Source organism: Pungitius pungitius, chromosome 10 (genome assembly GCF_949316345.1).
Source record: "Pungitius pungitius chromosome 10, fPunPun2.1, whole genome shotgun sequence".
Taxonomy (NCBI): Eukaryota; Metazoa; Chordata; class Actinopteri; order Perciformes; family Gasterosteidae; genus Pungitius; species Pungitius pungitius.
Window position 1 is genome coordinate 8,774,817 of NC_084909.1, and position 15,140 is coordinate 8,789,956.

General features: G+C 42.8%; 1 protein-coding gene across 1 annotated transcript in view; it reads left to right on the forward strand.

The window, feature by feature from the left end:
* The first annotated feature begins 464 nt into the window (after positions 1-464).
* The window catches only part of abca12 (ATP-binding cassette, sub-family A (ABC1), member 12), a 52,749-nt gene continuing 38,073 nt past the window's right edge, over positions 465-15,140 (forward strand). Inside the window, exons 1-20 of the mRNA XM_062565110.1 lie at positions 465-849; positions 1,289-1,368; positions 1,462-1,555; positions 2,397-2,544; positions 3,088-3,191; positions 3,477-3,550; positions 4,130-4,303; positions 4,445-4,638; positions 5,251-5,369; positions 5,538-5,638; positions 6,047-6,193; positions 6,666-6,832; positions 7,195-7,331; positions 7,876-8,015; positions 8,705-8,869; positions 9,069-9,274; positions 9,622-9,755; positions 10,897-11,011; positions 11,435-14,044; positions 14,999-15,111. Of these exons, the coding sequence (XP_062421094.1) occupies positions 1,303-1,368; positions 1,462-1,555; positions 2,397-2,544; positions 3,088-3,191; positions 3,477-3,550; positions 4,130-4,303; positions 4,445-4,638; positions 5,251-5,369; positions 5,538-5,638; positions 6,047-6,193; positions 6,666-6,832; positions 7,195-7,331; positions 7,876-8,015; positions 8,705-8,869; positions 9,069-9,274; positions 9,622-9,755; positions 10,897-11,011; positions 11,435-14,044; positions 14,999-15,111 (5,008 nt within the window). The 5' untranslated portion in view covers positions 465-849; positions 1,289-1,302. The remainder of the gene's footprint in view (positions 850-1,288; positions 1,369-1,461; positions 1,556-2,396; positions 2,545-3,087; positions 3,192-3,476; positions 3,551-4,129; positions 4,304-4,444; positions 4,639-5,250; positions 5,370-5,537; positions 5,639-6,046; positions 6,194-6,665; positions 6,833-7,194; positions 7,332-7,875; positions 8,016-8,704; positions 8,870-9,068; positions 9,275-9,621; positions 9,756-10,896; positions 11,012-11,434; positions 14,045-14,998; positions 15,112-15,140) is intronic.

The window sequence follows — 15,140 nt, forward strand, 5'->3', positions numbered from 1 at the left end:
AATCTTTCTGTGGAACGCCTATGTCATTTTTTAAAACTCTTCCCAACAACATTCTACATACCTTGGTATTTGACTTTGTAACGTGAAACTTGGCCTGTCCCTCTTTCACTGCCATGTAGAACTGTCACATGCCACCATGGCTCACAGCTATGCTGAGCTAGGCGTCTCAAAGGTGTCTTCCTGTCACATGCCACCATGGCCTAAGCTGTGCTAAGCTAGTTGTCTCAAAGGTGTCTTCTTGTCATGTGCGGGGGGGCGATGGTGGCGCATGGAGGAGAAGGTGCGCTGGGAACCGCAAGGTCATTGGCTCGAACCCTAGCTGCCCCATGTCAAGGTTTCCCTGACCAACCCTAAGTGCTCTCTGGGCAAAATGTAAAACACCATGGGTTAAAAATGCAATATAAGTACGCTCAGCTAGGCAACTCAAGGGTGCCTCACTGTCAAGTGCCACCATCGCTGCCAGGTACAGTGTTCGGCATCAGTTCCGCAGGCCTGCAGTCGTAGCAAGGTGTGCCCCCGCCCTCTCCCGCTTCCCTGTTTAGAGCACACGCCCTTCCTCGCAGATTTAACTTCCCTCTCGCAGGTGTTGTGACTTTCACTGGCGCGAGACACGGAACAGAGGGCTGTCGGATGTTCGGTCTCTTCACACTGACTCCGGAGTTGTTCTGTTTATATTTTGTTCGTGTGCGGCAACTGAATCTTTATAATAATAATTATTTTTTACTAATTTGAGTGACTTCGATGGAGCGGGCGTCCTGCTAGGGGCCACCTCGCCATGTCCTTGCTCAGCCTTCGCGCTACAGTCAGATAACGAATCGATTTACCAATTAACAGGAGGGACGCCAACAGGTAGGGAAAATGGTTTAATCTTGTTTTTAAATAAAACGACGTAATACTAGACTCAAGCTTTCTGTCGTTCAGCTTTCACACGTTTGTAACCTTTTATTTAACTACGATTAAATGTCCGTAATAATTTGATAACGTCTGTTATACCCGTAGGTCTCCATCTGTTTCTGAAAAAAATAAGAATATGATAAAGGAAACGCTATACAATACAAAGACTACAGTTGAAAATGTAGTCTATTCCTCAGTGCTTTTACTCAGTTGGGCTTTCGATGACACCTTTCTCAGCAGATTAACTCGGTTTCCCGGCAATTGTTTTTTTTTACGACACCGTGTTTGTACTAAGACGTCTTATTCGTGATGTCTTAAATAGCAATCTGATGGGATGGAACCATACATTCAGTCTAGCAACTGATCGTTCTTCTATATTTTGTCTTAATTTTAGACAAAAATCCTCTGATGGCTTTCTTCCGGCAACTGAAACTCCTTCTCTGGAAGAATTGGCTTGCAGTGATCAGACAGCCAGTGAGTGACAAAACGACCACAATCATTATTCTTACATATTTACACACTCTTCATGAATTCATAATAACTGTTTTATGATATCTTGTGTTATAGCTATGGTCGCTGACTCTGCTCATATGGCCTCTGATCCTTTTCATCATCATTGCGGTTGCCCGCAAAAGCTTCCCTCCTGTACAAAAAGATACATGTAAGTGTAAAACTGCATAGAATGAGCTGGTTTGTAATATGTTTTGGTTTTGTTCGTGACAATATTTCAAAAGTCTTTCTAAAATGCAATCGATTGAAATTTGGCGATGCTCATATGTCAGCAACTACTTTAAATACGTTAGCCATTAAGCTGCCCTACAATGTAATTATGATACTGACTTCTGATCATTAAAGACATCCACAGGTATATTTCTTCTCATTAATAGGAAGGCAAAATCTCAATTCCTTACATACATCTATGCATATATCATACAGATGAATACACAAATGACACATGACTAGTTCTTCAGATCATGGCCCGCGCTATCACTGTTGATCCGCTGAATGTACGCCTGCATTTGTTGACTACATTCATTCAACTGTAAAGAATGCGGGTAAAGGTGGTTAAGGAGGGAGCGTTATACATATTCCTTCCTCACAATCCGCAAGAAAGAATGAGTGTTGAGTATTTGATTGTAGAAGGAGGGGCAAAGACTGAAACCACTTGGTTTAGAAAAAAACAACACAAGCCTTTTCCCAACCACTCAGCTTCTTAATCAAATCGGTTCCAAGATCATAAAAGTATACTTAATACCTGATGGCATCCCTTTCATTTAGTGCAACAGAATTAATGTACTAATTTATTTTATTAATGTCCTCCACAAATTCTATTACCTAGCTTGTATAACTTTGCTAAGCTATAGTTCAGATGAAATACTGCAAAAGAATTAGGAAGACGGTTTGGTATTTTGACACAATTGTTAATGGAAGAAGTGTCCTCACCACCACCACAACAACAACCACAACAACAACAACAACAACTTTACTATTATCTCCTTCAGGTTTTGTGAGACCCCGAAACCTGCCCAGCGCCGGCTTCTTCCCTTTCCTGCAGACTCTCATGTGCAACACGGACGGCAACTGTCAAAACACCAGCCTCGTGGACCAGGCTTCATCAAAGAGTGCTCTGCCCCCCTCAAGTTATACCAGGTACTCCCATTCAGCTGTCCACACAAGACCTGTGATCTGTGATCATACCTGTGCTTTCAAATTCGTAATATTCATGGTGCGGTATCATATGTCCGCATCTTAAACATTGTGAAAGTTTCGAGTTTCTCTTCTGGTGTCATGTGCTAAAAAGGGTGTGTGGAGGACTCTTGAATCAGGAGGCAGAATCGCGGCCATAGCGGAATCACATGAGGGGATTAGTGAGTTTGGTCATGAAAAATGAACGGCATTCTCCTCTTAGAGGATCATTATTTCTTTAAAAACAAACCTAAGTGAATGAGAGGCAGCTTGAACTATTGAAACCGGTTGTCTTTGTTGTATTAGCGTTTAAAGGTTGTGTTAGATAGGAAACCTGTTTGTTTGACCCTGAACCCTCTGATGAATGATGGATTAAGCAAACATCTACCCCGCCCATTGTTTGTGGAAAAATTACTGAAGAGAGAATGTGGTTTGAAATAACACAACATATTTGGTCGAGCCTTTTAAGTAATGCCTCGTCCGATACCTTTGACTCTTTTATTACAGGTCAAGCCTGCTGTTACAGGGGGGCGATTTTTTGAACTACGCCTTCTCCAAAGAGTCCAGAAATGATCCAGCAGCATTGATTCAGGCCTTGAAGAACCTTTTGGGTACGCTGTTCTCGCTCACGGACACTTCTTCACAGAGATTCATAATTAACACAGAAAAGGGAGGGGTTTGAGGCTGTTCTTCAAAGTCTGAGACAAAGCAAATATTTGCCCAAATGTTGAACTGTTATTTTAAGAACTACCCTTTTCTGACACTGGCTCCTCAAAGTTGGACTTTGTCTAATTCAATCCATTCTCATGTTTGCATTATTAGGTGATAACAGCTATTACTTTAACTTCTTCCAGTTTTTCAACATTGTGTTCATGCATTGTGTTCTTGTATTAAAGGTCCGGCTAACCAAGGAAGATCTTATAATGCCTCTTTCATGAACGCCATGAATACCACTTTCCCTGGAAATCAGGTGGGGTTTGTAGAAGAAACCTTTTGACAATAAGGAACCACCTGTTTACCCAATCAAATGCATAGAATTGCGTCTTTGTTTGGTCTCTTTTGAATTGCTTGTTGTTTAAAGAAAACCGATATCATTAGTATTCTCTGACAAAATAATTACTTTTATTTTATCACTCGTTTCATAAGTGGCGCTGTGAAAAGACATTTAATTTTTATAATTATCGACTTCCTTTGTGGAAGGAAATTATGCTGCAAAAGAATTTGTAGGTTGTTATAGATGCAGTATTCTGAAAATGATATTTCAATTAAATCCTATTTAAGCATAATTTTGTCAAAATTAACCAACACGGGATTAAAACAAGAGAAACATGTATATTAAACTAGTTTGCATTTTGTCAATAAGTAGAATGATGTGTTACTATGGTGCAGGGTTGATTGATTTGTTCAACATTTCATTGATACAGTGGATACTGGAACTGTAAAAAAAAATTTGACTGCCCTATTACCGTTAGTGTTCTAATCTAAAACAATTGTACGGATTCATCTTCTTTTAAATCTTACCATCATGCTATGCACACCTGTAATCTAGGAGACTTTGGACCAGATGCTGGGCTCAGTAAACCTGTTGAAGAGCGCCGTCTGCAAAATGGCACTGCCCATGGTCAACGCGACGTCATCACCAGACCCCCTTTCCTACGCCGCGGTCACCTTCTGCGAATCCAACAACACGGTGTTAGAGGTCTCGATCAAAGCACTCAACCAGGTGGGTGTTTCCGTCTCCGCTTGCATAGACGCATCCGCTTGTTTTCTTTTATCCGGACAGTGGAACGACGCAAGGTTAAAACATTAATTTCTGCAGTCCCGTTTGTTCGGTTTGACTCTTAAAATCACCTCCTCTTGTCAGATACTGACTGATCTGCTGCTGACAAAACCGGATGAGATGACGACGGTGGCCGGGGCTGCGATCTTGGTCTTCGACGGGCTGCAAAACCAGAGCTCACTCTGGGAAAGCCTCCTGGCCGTTCCCCGGCTCTTCTCTGCCGGATCAGACCAGAACGGGCTGGCCAGCGCGGAGGCCCTGCTCACCAGCATACGGGGGTGATGTACTTTCAATGATGGAGAAATTTAAAAAAAATGAATCAATGAAGGGAGCCTCTGTAAAGGTTTTGATTCATTTAGAAAGCGTAAAAGAATAAAAACATCCAAAGTGAAGAGGAGAAGTTTTCTGTTTTATAGATGAAATTATGATAATAGATAATGGCGTCGGCACATTGTATGTAGTCCTCCGGATCATTTAAACGGCTTTACAACTACTTTAATGTTAATAATAATTTTGGAAATGAATTGATAAATTGATAAATGTGAAGGGAATTACTGGATTTTTAAGAGCTGCAAGAGAACATTTATATTGTGGTTTAAACATGTATACGCATGAAACTCAAACTCTGCGTTCTGCTTGCTGAAGAGATTCTAGGTTGGAAATACTGGACACATGGTACAAAAAGGTTCTCTATTAGTATTTTGACGACGATAACGACGACGATGATGATGATAATAATAATACATTTTACTTATTGAGACTTGATGAAGTCTTGTTTGAAACCCCAAACATTCACTGTGTTTGTCTAGTCACTGTTATGTCAAATGTTTGCTGCACATTCTGTCTTGCCTTGGGCACTAAATGTTTTTTCACCCCCATGTTCTCTTTAGTGCTTTGAATACCATCCAGACCGTCATCCCTGATGCCAATGCATCATTTTCCGCAGTGGGTCCACTCCTCACCGGAGGCCTCAACCTGATCCAATATGTACAAAACTGGCCTGGCAAAGGTGACTTTCCCTCAGCTGTACTGAACGTTCCAAATATTCAACCACCATTACGTGACAATGCAAACACAATTCCCCTTTTGGAAAACCCCCAGAGCAAGTCCAGTGGTCAAGTTTCGAGCTAGCTGGCCATTATTTTAATGTTTGATCTTTTTTTTTTATCCTTCTCAGATGCCACCGTTTCTCTCGGAGAGATCGTCACGTTGCAGAATGACTCACTCAGTGAAATGATGAGACTCTATCTGCAAGAGGTCAAAATACCACTGGACAAGGTACGTGTTGACAATCACATGGGACTTAAAGGCGATGACCAAGCAATCTTAATACTATATGTACATACACAGAAAAGTGAAGATTAACTCACAATTATAACCTGAAAGAAACATTCTAGGAATTGTTATCATTCAGTATTTTTACCAAGACTGATAAGAAAAGTGATACCACTCTCATGCCTGTACGTTTCAAATTAAACTGAAGCCTAGTAGAGGAAAACTGCTATTGAAAGTGTTACCTGCAGGAGCACAAATGCTGAATGTATTTCCGTAAACCATGAATTTGATTCAACACTGGTTTCACTGATGTGTACTTGTAATAAACGGTTCCATAAATGAGTCATTACCTTTATCAATCATTTGACCACAGTTAAATTATATTTACTGTAATGTTCTTCCCTTCTCTAGGCTATTGGCCTAACATTGGACAGAGACATTGTACATATGTACTTGTGTGACAACAGCAGTAAGCCACTGTGGTTATCAACAGCGTGCAGTACAGGGGCCTTAGACATGCTCCTGAGCTGGATCAGCCCCGATTTGGTGGCAAAGCAGGTAGGTTATCATCATCAAGCGTGAGAACCCAGGTTATCAAACATGAGTCACCTTCTTGATGCGTGTGGGGGGGCATTTTCCTTCTTAAAGTCTCACCCATACTTTTTCTCATGCACTGAGTCTGTGTGTGTTCTGTCCATGCTGGTAATTAACATTCTCCAGTGCCACCTCCACTTCTGATTAGATTCAGAGAGCACTAAACGAAGTGTGATGCCGCGAGAAAGCTGCAACTCCTAGGTCGCCACCTGGGGAAAATAAGCCCCAAAGACATGCAATTAGCACAGCCACTATGCTAGATGTGTTTTGATGAGATCATTTCTAATCAGAACTTGTTAGCTAACAACGTCGCCTGTACGTAAACCCGCAGCAAACGGCAGAATCCGAATCATTTTTTTTTTGTTGCTAAAATAATTTAGATTCTGCGAATCTTACTCTGCCTGCCTTCTCTTCCCACGTTTAATCTGTATTCCAGGCTCTCCTGGTATGGAGTAAGGATGTTGCTCCGCGTGATGTAGCCTTCGTCAGAGAGCTGCTGGGGAGTTTGATGGGAGGGGGATCCCCAGGAGGACAAGGAGGCTCCAACATGCCAAGGGCCCGGCGTAGCTTAGATACCCAACCTCAAAACATCAATGAGGAGTTGTAAGTACAGCACTGTTTGTTGAAAGTAAGATACATGCATTAGAGGATTTTTTTTGTAATGCTGTAAAATATAAAAATTACATTTGTTTAGAGAAACTGATTTGATTTTCTGAAGAAGCCTAAATGTGTATTAATCAAGCAGGTTTTATCTTTTTCTTAAGAAACAACTAAGTAAGCCTTTCTTCTGGGAGATTGCTGAGAAATATTTTATCCTGATGTCAAAACACGTTTTAATACCTAAATACAAACGGGAAACCACCTTGTGTTGTCTCCCCCTTTGCTTTGTGCAAAGTTTGCCAAACCTTTTCTTTGTAATTCCTCTCATTTGCACCATTCTGAATATTTTGATCATGCTTTTGCAGGTTTCTAGAGGTTGGTCAAGTGGTGCTTGAGCTCATACAAATGGTGCCAGGGCAGGATCTGCTGGTGGTCCAGAGCCTCCTCAGAACTGTCTTTGAGTCCATGAAGTTTGCATCACTGGCCCTTCAAACTGTTGAAGGTAACGCTACAACACATGAAAAATATTTTTAAAGCATTTTTAAAACTTGCCTCAATCACTTGTTCTATCACAACAAAGTGGATATTGACTGAAGAGCACAGAAAAAAAATCTAAAAGTTAGAACATTCACAGGACAAATGTTCAGTGTAGTATTACTTTTTGTCACATACTGCCATAGTCACTATTGTTTTCTCTTGCATAACATCTGGCCCAGTAGTGAATGGAACAAGTGTACACCCTTTCTCAGGGGACTGTTGAAAGAAAATAGAAGTAGAACAAAAAATAGAAGTAGCACAAGAGGAGTTATTATTTGGAACTGGATACGCACATACAAAGGGAAATGCACTTGATTAAAAAAAACTCTTTAGAAATTGTGTGATAAGTGTCTGCCCTCAGTGTTTAAAAGTGGATTTCTTTCTTCATTTGAGCTGAAAATGTACTTTTTTTTTCTCCCGTCACAGAATGTAGCTGTAGTCAACAATGAAATAATTATATTATATAAAAATATTTTTTTGTGTTCTAAAAAGCTCTCATTGGTTTGCAGAAATGATGTCCAATGTCCTGACAGATGCTGATCAACTCCAAACGACTTTTCTAGCATTGCTGACAAACCAGTCTGAGGCAAGCGTCTGGACTGGTCATGTCGTAGACAGTGTGGTGGAAATTATCCAAATGATTCCAGAGGTATTGTAGTAATATTGCAATTGACCACATTCCCATATAAAATGGAAGGAATGACAATGTTTTCTTCTAATCTTTTGTTGTTTTCAAGCAGCGTAGCTTCATAACAGATTAGCAACAGTGTAATTGCTTAGATGTTGTTTGGCAGCAAGTGGTGAGATGGAAGGTTTTGGCAGTAGCACAAGCGATCGGACAAGTTTAAAGACTTGTTGAAGCAGTTTCCAAGTACCTACTTACCTGATTGATGAGTAAAATAAACCTTAACCTTAGTTTCACCGAATAATATAGGTAATGGATTAAAAGGCTGGGGTTAAAGTCAGTAAGACTGACATCTTGTCCTGATATTGGTGTACATTGTTTTCTGAAACAAGACTGCCCAAAACCAGCACCAGGTCAACACATTTAAATGTGATTTTGAACTGTAGTTAACTCTGCTGACTCACTTCCTGTTTTGTAAAGGACATGTTGAGCAACTAAGGCTTGACACTGAACACCTGTTTTTCCATAATTACAGTAATTTCAGGAATCATCCACTGAAAGCTTTTCTGCCTTTATAATACCTGATATGTGACGTGGTTTTCATTATAAGAAACATTCTACTCAACATGTTTTGAGGTTTTTGATAATAACATGGAAAACAATTAAATTAACAAACGCTCACAGGTCGGTGCATCATGCATTTGTTTTACTAGATGATGTCACCGGAACCTTTCAACTGTGAGGATCTCTTGGGTCCCTTCGAGTGGCTCTTGGACACAAAAAGCATAACAATGGAGTCGTGGAGATCAGCGATCTGTCAGAACGGCTCTGCTCCACAGCAGGCGCTGCTAACGGGCTGGCAGCCATTGGTTCAGAAGGTAAGAGTTTCTTTATTGTTTTGGGGCGTATTTTGTTCCGGTGCAAATGTATTTGTTTTAGGGTTGGATTGTTCTGTAATGTAAAAATATGCTCCATATATTTAATTAGTCAATATGAAAGTCTGTAACAACCCATCCCTACATGAACACACATTATCATATGCTTTTAAGGAGAAACACTAATAGTCTTTTTCCACAGGCACAAGACGTATATGGCGCCCTGCTAGGCCAAGGCGACTACAATGTGACCCTCCCCGTGGTTCTCTCCCAGTGGCACGAGCTTTACAATAACAGCATGCAGCTTGCCGTGCTTTCAAGCGAAGTGGCCACAAAGTTTGGAGGATCCTGGACGGACTGGATGCCAAACAACATCACGGATGATGTTACATCGACTCTTCAACAAAGGTTTTGAGAAAACGCAAATTACGATAAGGATTGATTGGTTGATTGTCCTGCAGGCTTTCATTCCAGAGGACTGACGTGCTCTCAGCGTCAGCTTTTGATTTGAACCGATGACTGAAAATATGAGTTAGAACATGCATTTTGTCTATTTTCTATTTTTTTTAAAAGTCTTATAAGTTAAAATGTTTAAGGCCCAGGCCAAACTACGTGTAACCCTTGACGCGGAATGACTCATTTCAGTCAATTTAGTGGAAATAAATAAATATGTGCTTTATGTTACGTGCAAATGTCTCATTTTATGCGGTTAGTTATCATTTCACTCTCAACAGTGTGCTTTTCTTTGCCTTTAGTGTTCCCTTGTTCATGGTGAATTTGGGAGAGAGTATTGAAAAGACTCAACTGTGGCCCGAGGTAAAGAACTATTTCCACATGCTGTACTGGATTTTGAACTACAGGCCAGATGTCACAACTCCGCCAGCAAACTGTGAGGACCATTTTTTTATTTTTCTTCTTTATCTATCAAATGCATTCATCTCTGCAAATGGGGCCTCATCACATTAAGGAGCCGGCTATTTATACCAATACACAATATACCTCATGTGCCATGGTGCGTTTTATCAGCATGCACTATGTTGTATACCAGCGGTTCCCAAACTTTTTTTCCTGCGCACCCCCTTCCATGTCCCGACCGGGTTGGCGCACCCCCAATTCACACTTTAAAAAAAACGCAACAAAACGTTGTTTTATCGTCATATAAAGACTCATGTTTAAACATGCGCAAATAACCAGAACACACATGACAATACCAACATCAACACAGGCTCAGTAACAAAAAGCATGGTTAGTGCAAAAGTCGCTCAGCCTGCAGAGAGAGAGTGAGAGAGAGAGAGCGCGAGAGAGAGCGAGTGAGAGCGAGAGCGAGAGGTACGTACGTACAGCCAGGATGTCTTTAGACATGGCATCAATGCGCCGTCCAACTTTTTTGCCTCTTTCTCTCCAATCATACACTCCACCATTTCTTTTGCCGCTGGCAAACACACGTCTTCGGCAATTGTGTGCGGCAGCCCCTTTCTCCCTGCTGTGTAACTGAGCGGATATGAAGCCCGTAATGCGTCTTTCGTAGACCCAATGCATGAATTAAACTGCAACGGCTTTTCTGCAACTCCTCCAATTTTGCTTTAAAAAAATGTAAGGGACCGCCATTACATTTTTCCTCTCGCGCACCCCCTGGTCGCAGCTCGCGCACCCCCAGGGGTGCGCGCACCACACTTTGGGAATCCCTGTTGTATACTATGGTTTGCCTTGTCATGATCTATAAAATATTTTCTTATTGTTCTTGTAAAATCTTAAATTTTCTTTGAAAACAAAAAAATTCAGAGTTAATGTGTCTCTAGTAAACCATGACCAGCACATTTATTTGGTCCTGTGTACATGAAGTAAGTGAGTATGTTGCTGGGCGAATACAATGAAGCTCAATGAAACATGAAATGAAAATGTATGCGTATTCATTTTCATTTAGTGCTAAAACAAATCGACCCAAATCCAAGTTATTCCTCACGTAACGTAGTAGAAAAAACCCAACCAATTTAAGTATGTCTCTGTGTATTTATTATCTCACACTTTAGGCTACATTAACATCACATCCTCAACCATTGATTGCGATACTGGTTTGGAATGGCCACAGTTTGTAAATGCAATGACCGAGGCTCTGATGTCGTCAAACCAAGAACTCCTGGTGAAGTAAGTGCTTGTACTAGTGTACTCGTTAAATTAATAATATCTTTTTATGTTCCACATATGCTCTGCAACTCAATTTTATCTTCTCTTACTGGTCTTTCTTTGTTGATAGAATGTCGACTAGTTTATTTTGGATGATATAAAAATGGATATTAGTTATAAGCAGTATACACTCGCATCTTTCTGTGTGTTCGTTGGTGAGTTTTAGAGGTATTGGTAGTATTGAGTGGACTGATATAAAGTGATATCAGTTATTGATTTAAATAATTAAAATGAACTGATTTGTAACAAGATTAAATGGACAGCCTATTTGCACAAATACAGAATTCAACATAACACAAGAAGTAGTATTTATTGTTTTACCATTGTTACTGATAGCGTTTTCTAAAATTCTGACATGTTGCCACCCCCCTCTTTTCTCTGCAGTTGTCTCAACGGAACGGTGAATCTGTTGCAGCACGTGTACGGTGACGCGTATGAGCGTTTGGCAGGATCATACCTGAAAGAAATGGAAGGAGGAGACGCGCTCTCTGCCTACCTGATGAATCTGGTCCAAAACCTGAATGGCTTTGTCAGCACGCTTCCTGGCCAAAACGTCACCGACCTCGATGTCATGCGTCCGCTTGTCGCTAACCTGTTCCGGTCCACGGGTCTGGCGCCTCTGCTGCCCCTGCTCTTCAGCGACGGCCCCCTGAATGTCTCTGCTGTGTTCGACGTTGCCTCAAAGCTCGGCAGGCTCAACCAGCACATTTTTACCTTCAATGAAACGGACCCCACGATGGCCGAACTCGAACAGTTGATGATGCAGTTTTTCTCTTCGGAAGGTAACCTCACCGTGTCTCTCTCCTACATCATGGGGCACACTCTGCTTACCTATTCCAACTACTTCACGCCCGACAAAGTGTCGCGTCTCAGGGAAGCCATCCGGCCTTTCACCAACCAGACCTCAGCAGGCCTCGTAGAGGCCATCCTCAGTGCCATGGAGCAGCTGCAGAACGTGATGGATTCTCCAAATGGTGACCCCACTAACGTCATCCTTGGGTACTTGGGCCAGCTTCGAGAATGCGTGCTGTCTCAGTTCAGCCTCCAACAAATTCAACAGGTCCCGCTACCAAATGGGCAGCTTGGCCCGGCACAAGTCACTGACCTCCACCTGATCGCCAAGGACTTTCTCAACCTTTTGAGCCCAGAAGGCCTGCAGAACTTGTCTCAGGCGGGACCAGACGCGGCTCAGAACGCTATTGCGCAAAGATTTGTTGCGTTCCTCCCACCTGAGGTCCAACAGGAGGCTGCTCGCTTTCTCCGGGATTTCCAAGCCCTGCAGAGTCAGATGACTGAATGCGCAGCAGGCGGAAACTGCTCGGCCGGGATCTCAGAAACCTTCACCTTACTGGAACAGACGGTGGACATGATGCTCTCGGCCGACGGTAATGTAACCATGAATTTAACCGTGACGAACTCCATCCTGGAGGGATGGCAATATGAGGAAGTTACATCCTCGTTCTTTTCGCTCCTCCTGTCCTCTAACAATACAGACTGTGTGAAAACATTCAAGCAGATTCTTCACTTCATCAGATCGATCGTGGCTGCACCAAGTGTGACTGTGTCTGGTGTTCAGAATGCTCTGTGGCAGGCAAACCTCACCCTTGAGGAGCTGAATGGCATCGCTGCATTAACTGGAGCTGCCAACGTAAACAGCCTGATGACCAATGTGATGGAGATGATCAATGTTAGCCAGTGTTACGAACAGCACCAAGACCCCAACACGACGGCGCAGTGTTCCATGGGATTGATAAGCGGCGTCGGCGGGTTCCTCTCGCGCCTTCCCGCTCTCCGCGACGAGCAGGCCATCCTCTCCCTCATTACGATGATTGTCCATAACGCTGTCGGGGATGTTGTTCAAGTTGACTTCAGCTCCAATCCTGACCTGGCTCTCGCACACACCCTGAACAGCACCCTGGCCAATATCAAGATGAACCTCCAGCTCAACCAACTGTACACTCCGGAGATCATGACTGAAATCGCAGTAGTGGAGGGTCTCCTACAACTGGTCGCCAACACTGAACCATATAACAATTTGAACAACACGATGAACCCATTGTATGCTCAGGAAGAATATCTAAAAATTGTGGAATGGTACCTGAAAAGGCTGGAAAATATCACCAGCACGAGCTCCGCCTCAGAGCTGCTCTCGCCCTTCTACTACCTCACACAAATGCAAGTGACGTTACAGCTGGCACAGGCAGATGTTACTCTGTTTGTGAGTAAGCAGGTCGAGTCCTTGATCAACGAGCTGCAGTACCCACTAGATGGAGCAGGGGTGATTAAAATTGGCCTGACAACCGTGGAGATTCTCCGGCGTCAGTTTGATCTCGTGATGGACAACCTAGAGGCTCAGGATAACCTTACACTCGCTAACCAGTTATTGCCAAACCATACCCTTCTTGATGCCACCGAGCACCAGGTTGAGCAATACCTCGACCTGATAGAGGAGTGGATGAAACAACCAAATCTCCAATCGCTTCTCAGCAGTATGCTCGGATGGGCAATCCCAGACAGAAATGTCTCCGCCTACGTGACAGACCTCCAGCGCCTGCAAGGGACGACGGCTACTCTTCTCGGGGACGATCAGCTGGCCTACCTCTCCCTCATTGGCAACATCACCAACTCCCTGAGCGATGCCCTAGTGGTGGCAGAGCAGCCAGGCGGCCTACAGAGTGACCACTTCCTAGAAGCCCTGGTGGAGGCCTTCCAGCGTGCGATGCAGAGCCTGACCTCCGCCACAGGCCCCCTGCCGCCCTCCGTAGAGCAGGACCTCCTGGAAGTTGTGCAGAACTCGCTTAAGCTCATTGTCCAACCAGACGAGAGTTTCGCCTCCTCACATAACATCTCCCTCCTCATCCTCAAGCGCGCAGAGAGCATCATCCAACAAACAGTACCAGAAGTGTTTGCTCAGTACTTGTTGCCTGGAATCAAAGTAGCAGCCACGTATTTTGAGAGCAACACTGTGGCCAATGGATCAGACAGCTTGAATCTGTGAGTAATTTGTTTTTCTCCCTAAAACTTTGGTCCAAATGGAAAAAGGTATTAAAATTAGCCCCCATCAGCACATGTGGATACAAATGAGCTGAGAAACAATTATAATCTACTGCTTTCAAAGAAAAGGGGTCACATCAACTATCACCTTACTGCAGTTACGTACAGCTCTCCAGGGCATTTTGGCACATTTTATCTTCTAAATTCTAGTTGAGATGTTACGGTATTGGTTCACTCTCACCGCTCTCAGATGCGCATAAATGCTCAAAAACCCGCTGTATACTACAATCTAAACAAACATCTCAACTTCACATGGGGGTAAAATGTCATGTGGTGTCAACAGATAGTTTCCGTTGATTGTAGGTTCAAGTATGCATTTGTTATAGGGCGTTTTAGATTCCGTTCTAATCTGTGTTTTAGAGATCAGGTTCTTGGTATTCAGGGTGCTTTTGAGTTCTACGGTTCTAAGTAAAGGTGGAATCTTTAATCTCACGGTCTGCTCGCTGGCTATGTTCTTTCTGAGAAAGAAATCTGGTATTTTATACAAGCCCTTTGCTCTACTAATGGAAACCAAACAATGCCACACATGACTATTGAATCAAGGACGGGGGGGGAAGGCCGTGAATGTGTGAAGGTGAGTGGTTGGTTAATCTGGTACATGCTACGGTTCTAAAGGAGCAGTGACAGGAAGAGAGCATTTTCTGGGTACTTCATATATCAAAATCATTCTCAAATCTCAGACCATCTTTATATGAAATTAAATAAATTCATGATGTCAGAAGTCAGAAAAATAGGCCCAGTGTGAATAAAAAAATAAATGATTAACAACCACAAGGGGATGGGAAACCAAATAAACATGGAGTCCTTGCAGTCCTGTAATCGCTTGACAACGTTGGATTTGACGTGATGACCTTTTGATGAGTCAAACGAAATGTTGACGTTTTGTTTCTTCAGGATTCTGGATGAGATGAAAACCATCCAGAGCTTCCTGCCGTCAAACTGCACAGCCCAGGCCTACGTCTCGGTGCTCATTGACATCACTCACTCCCTCCTGGAGTCTGGCCAAGGCAAGTCAGCTTTTCCGTGCCACTGTAGG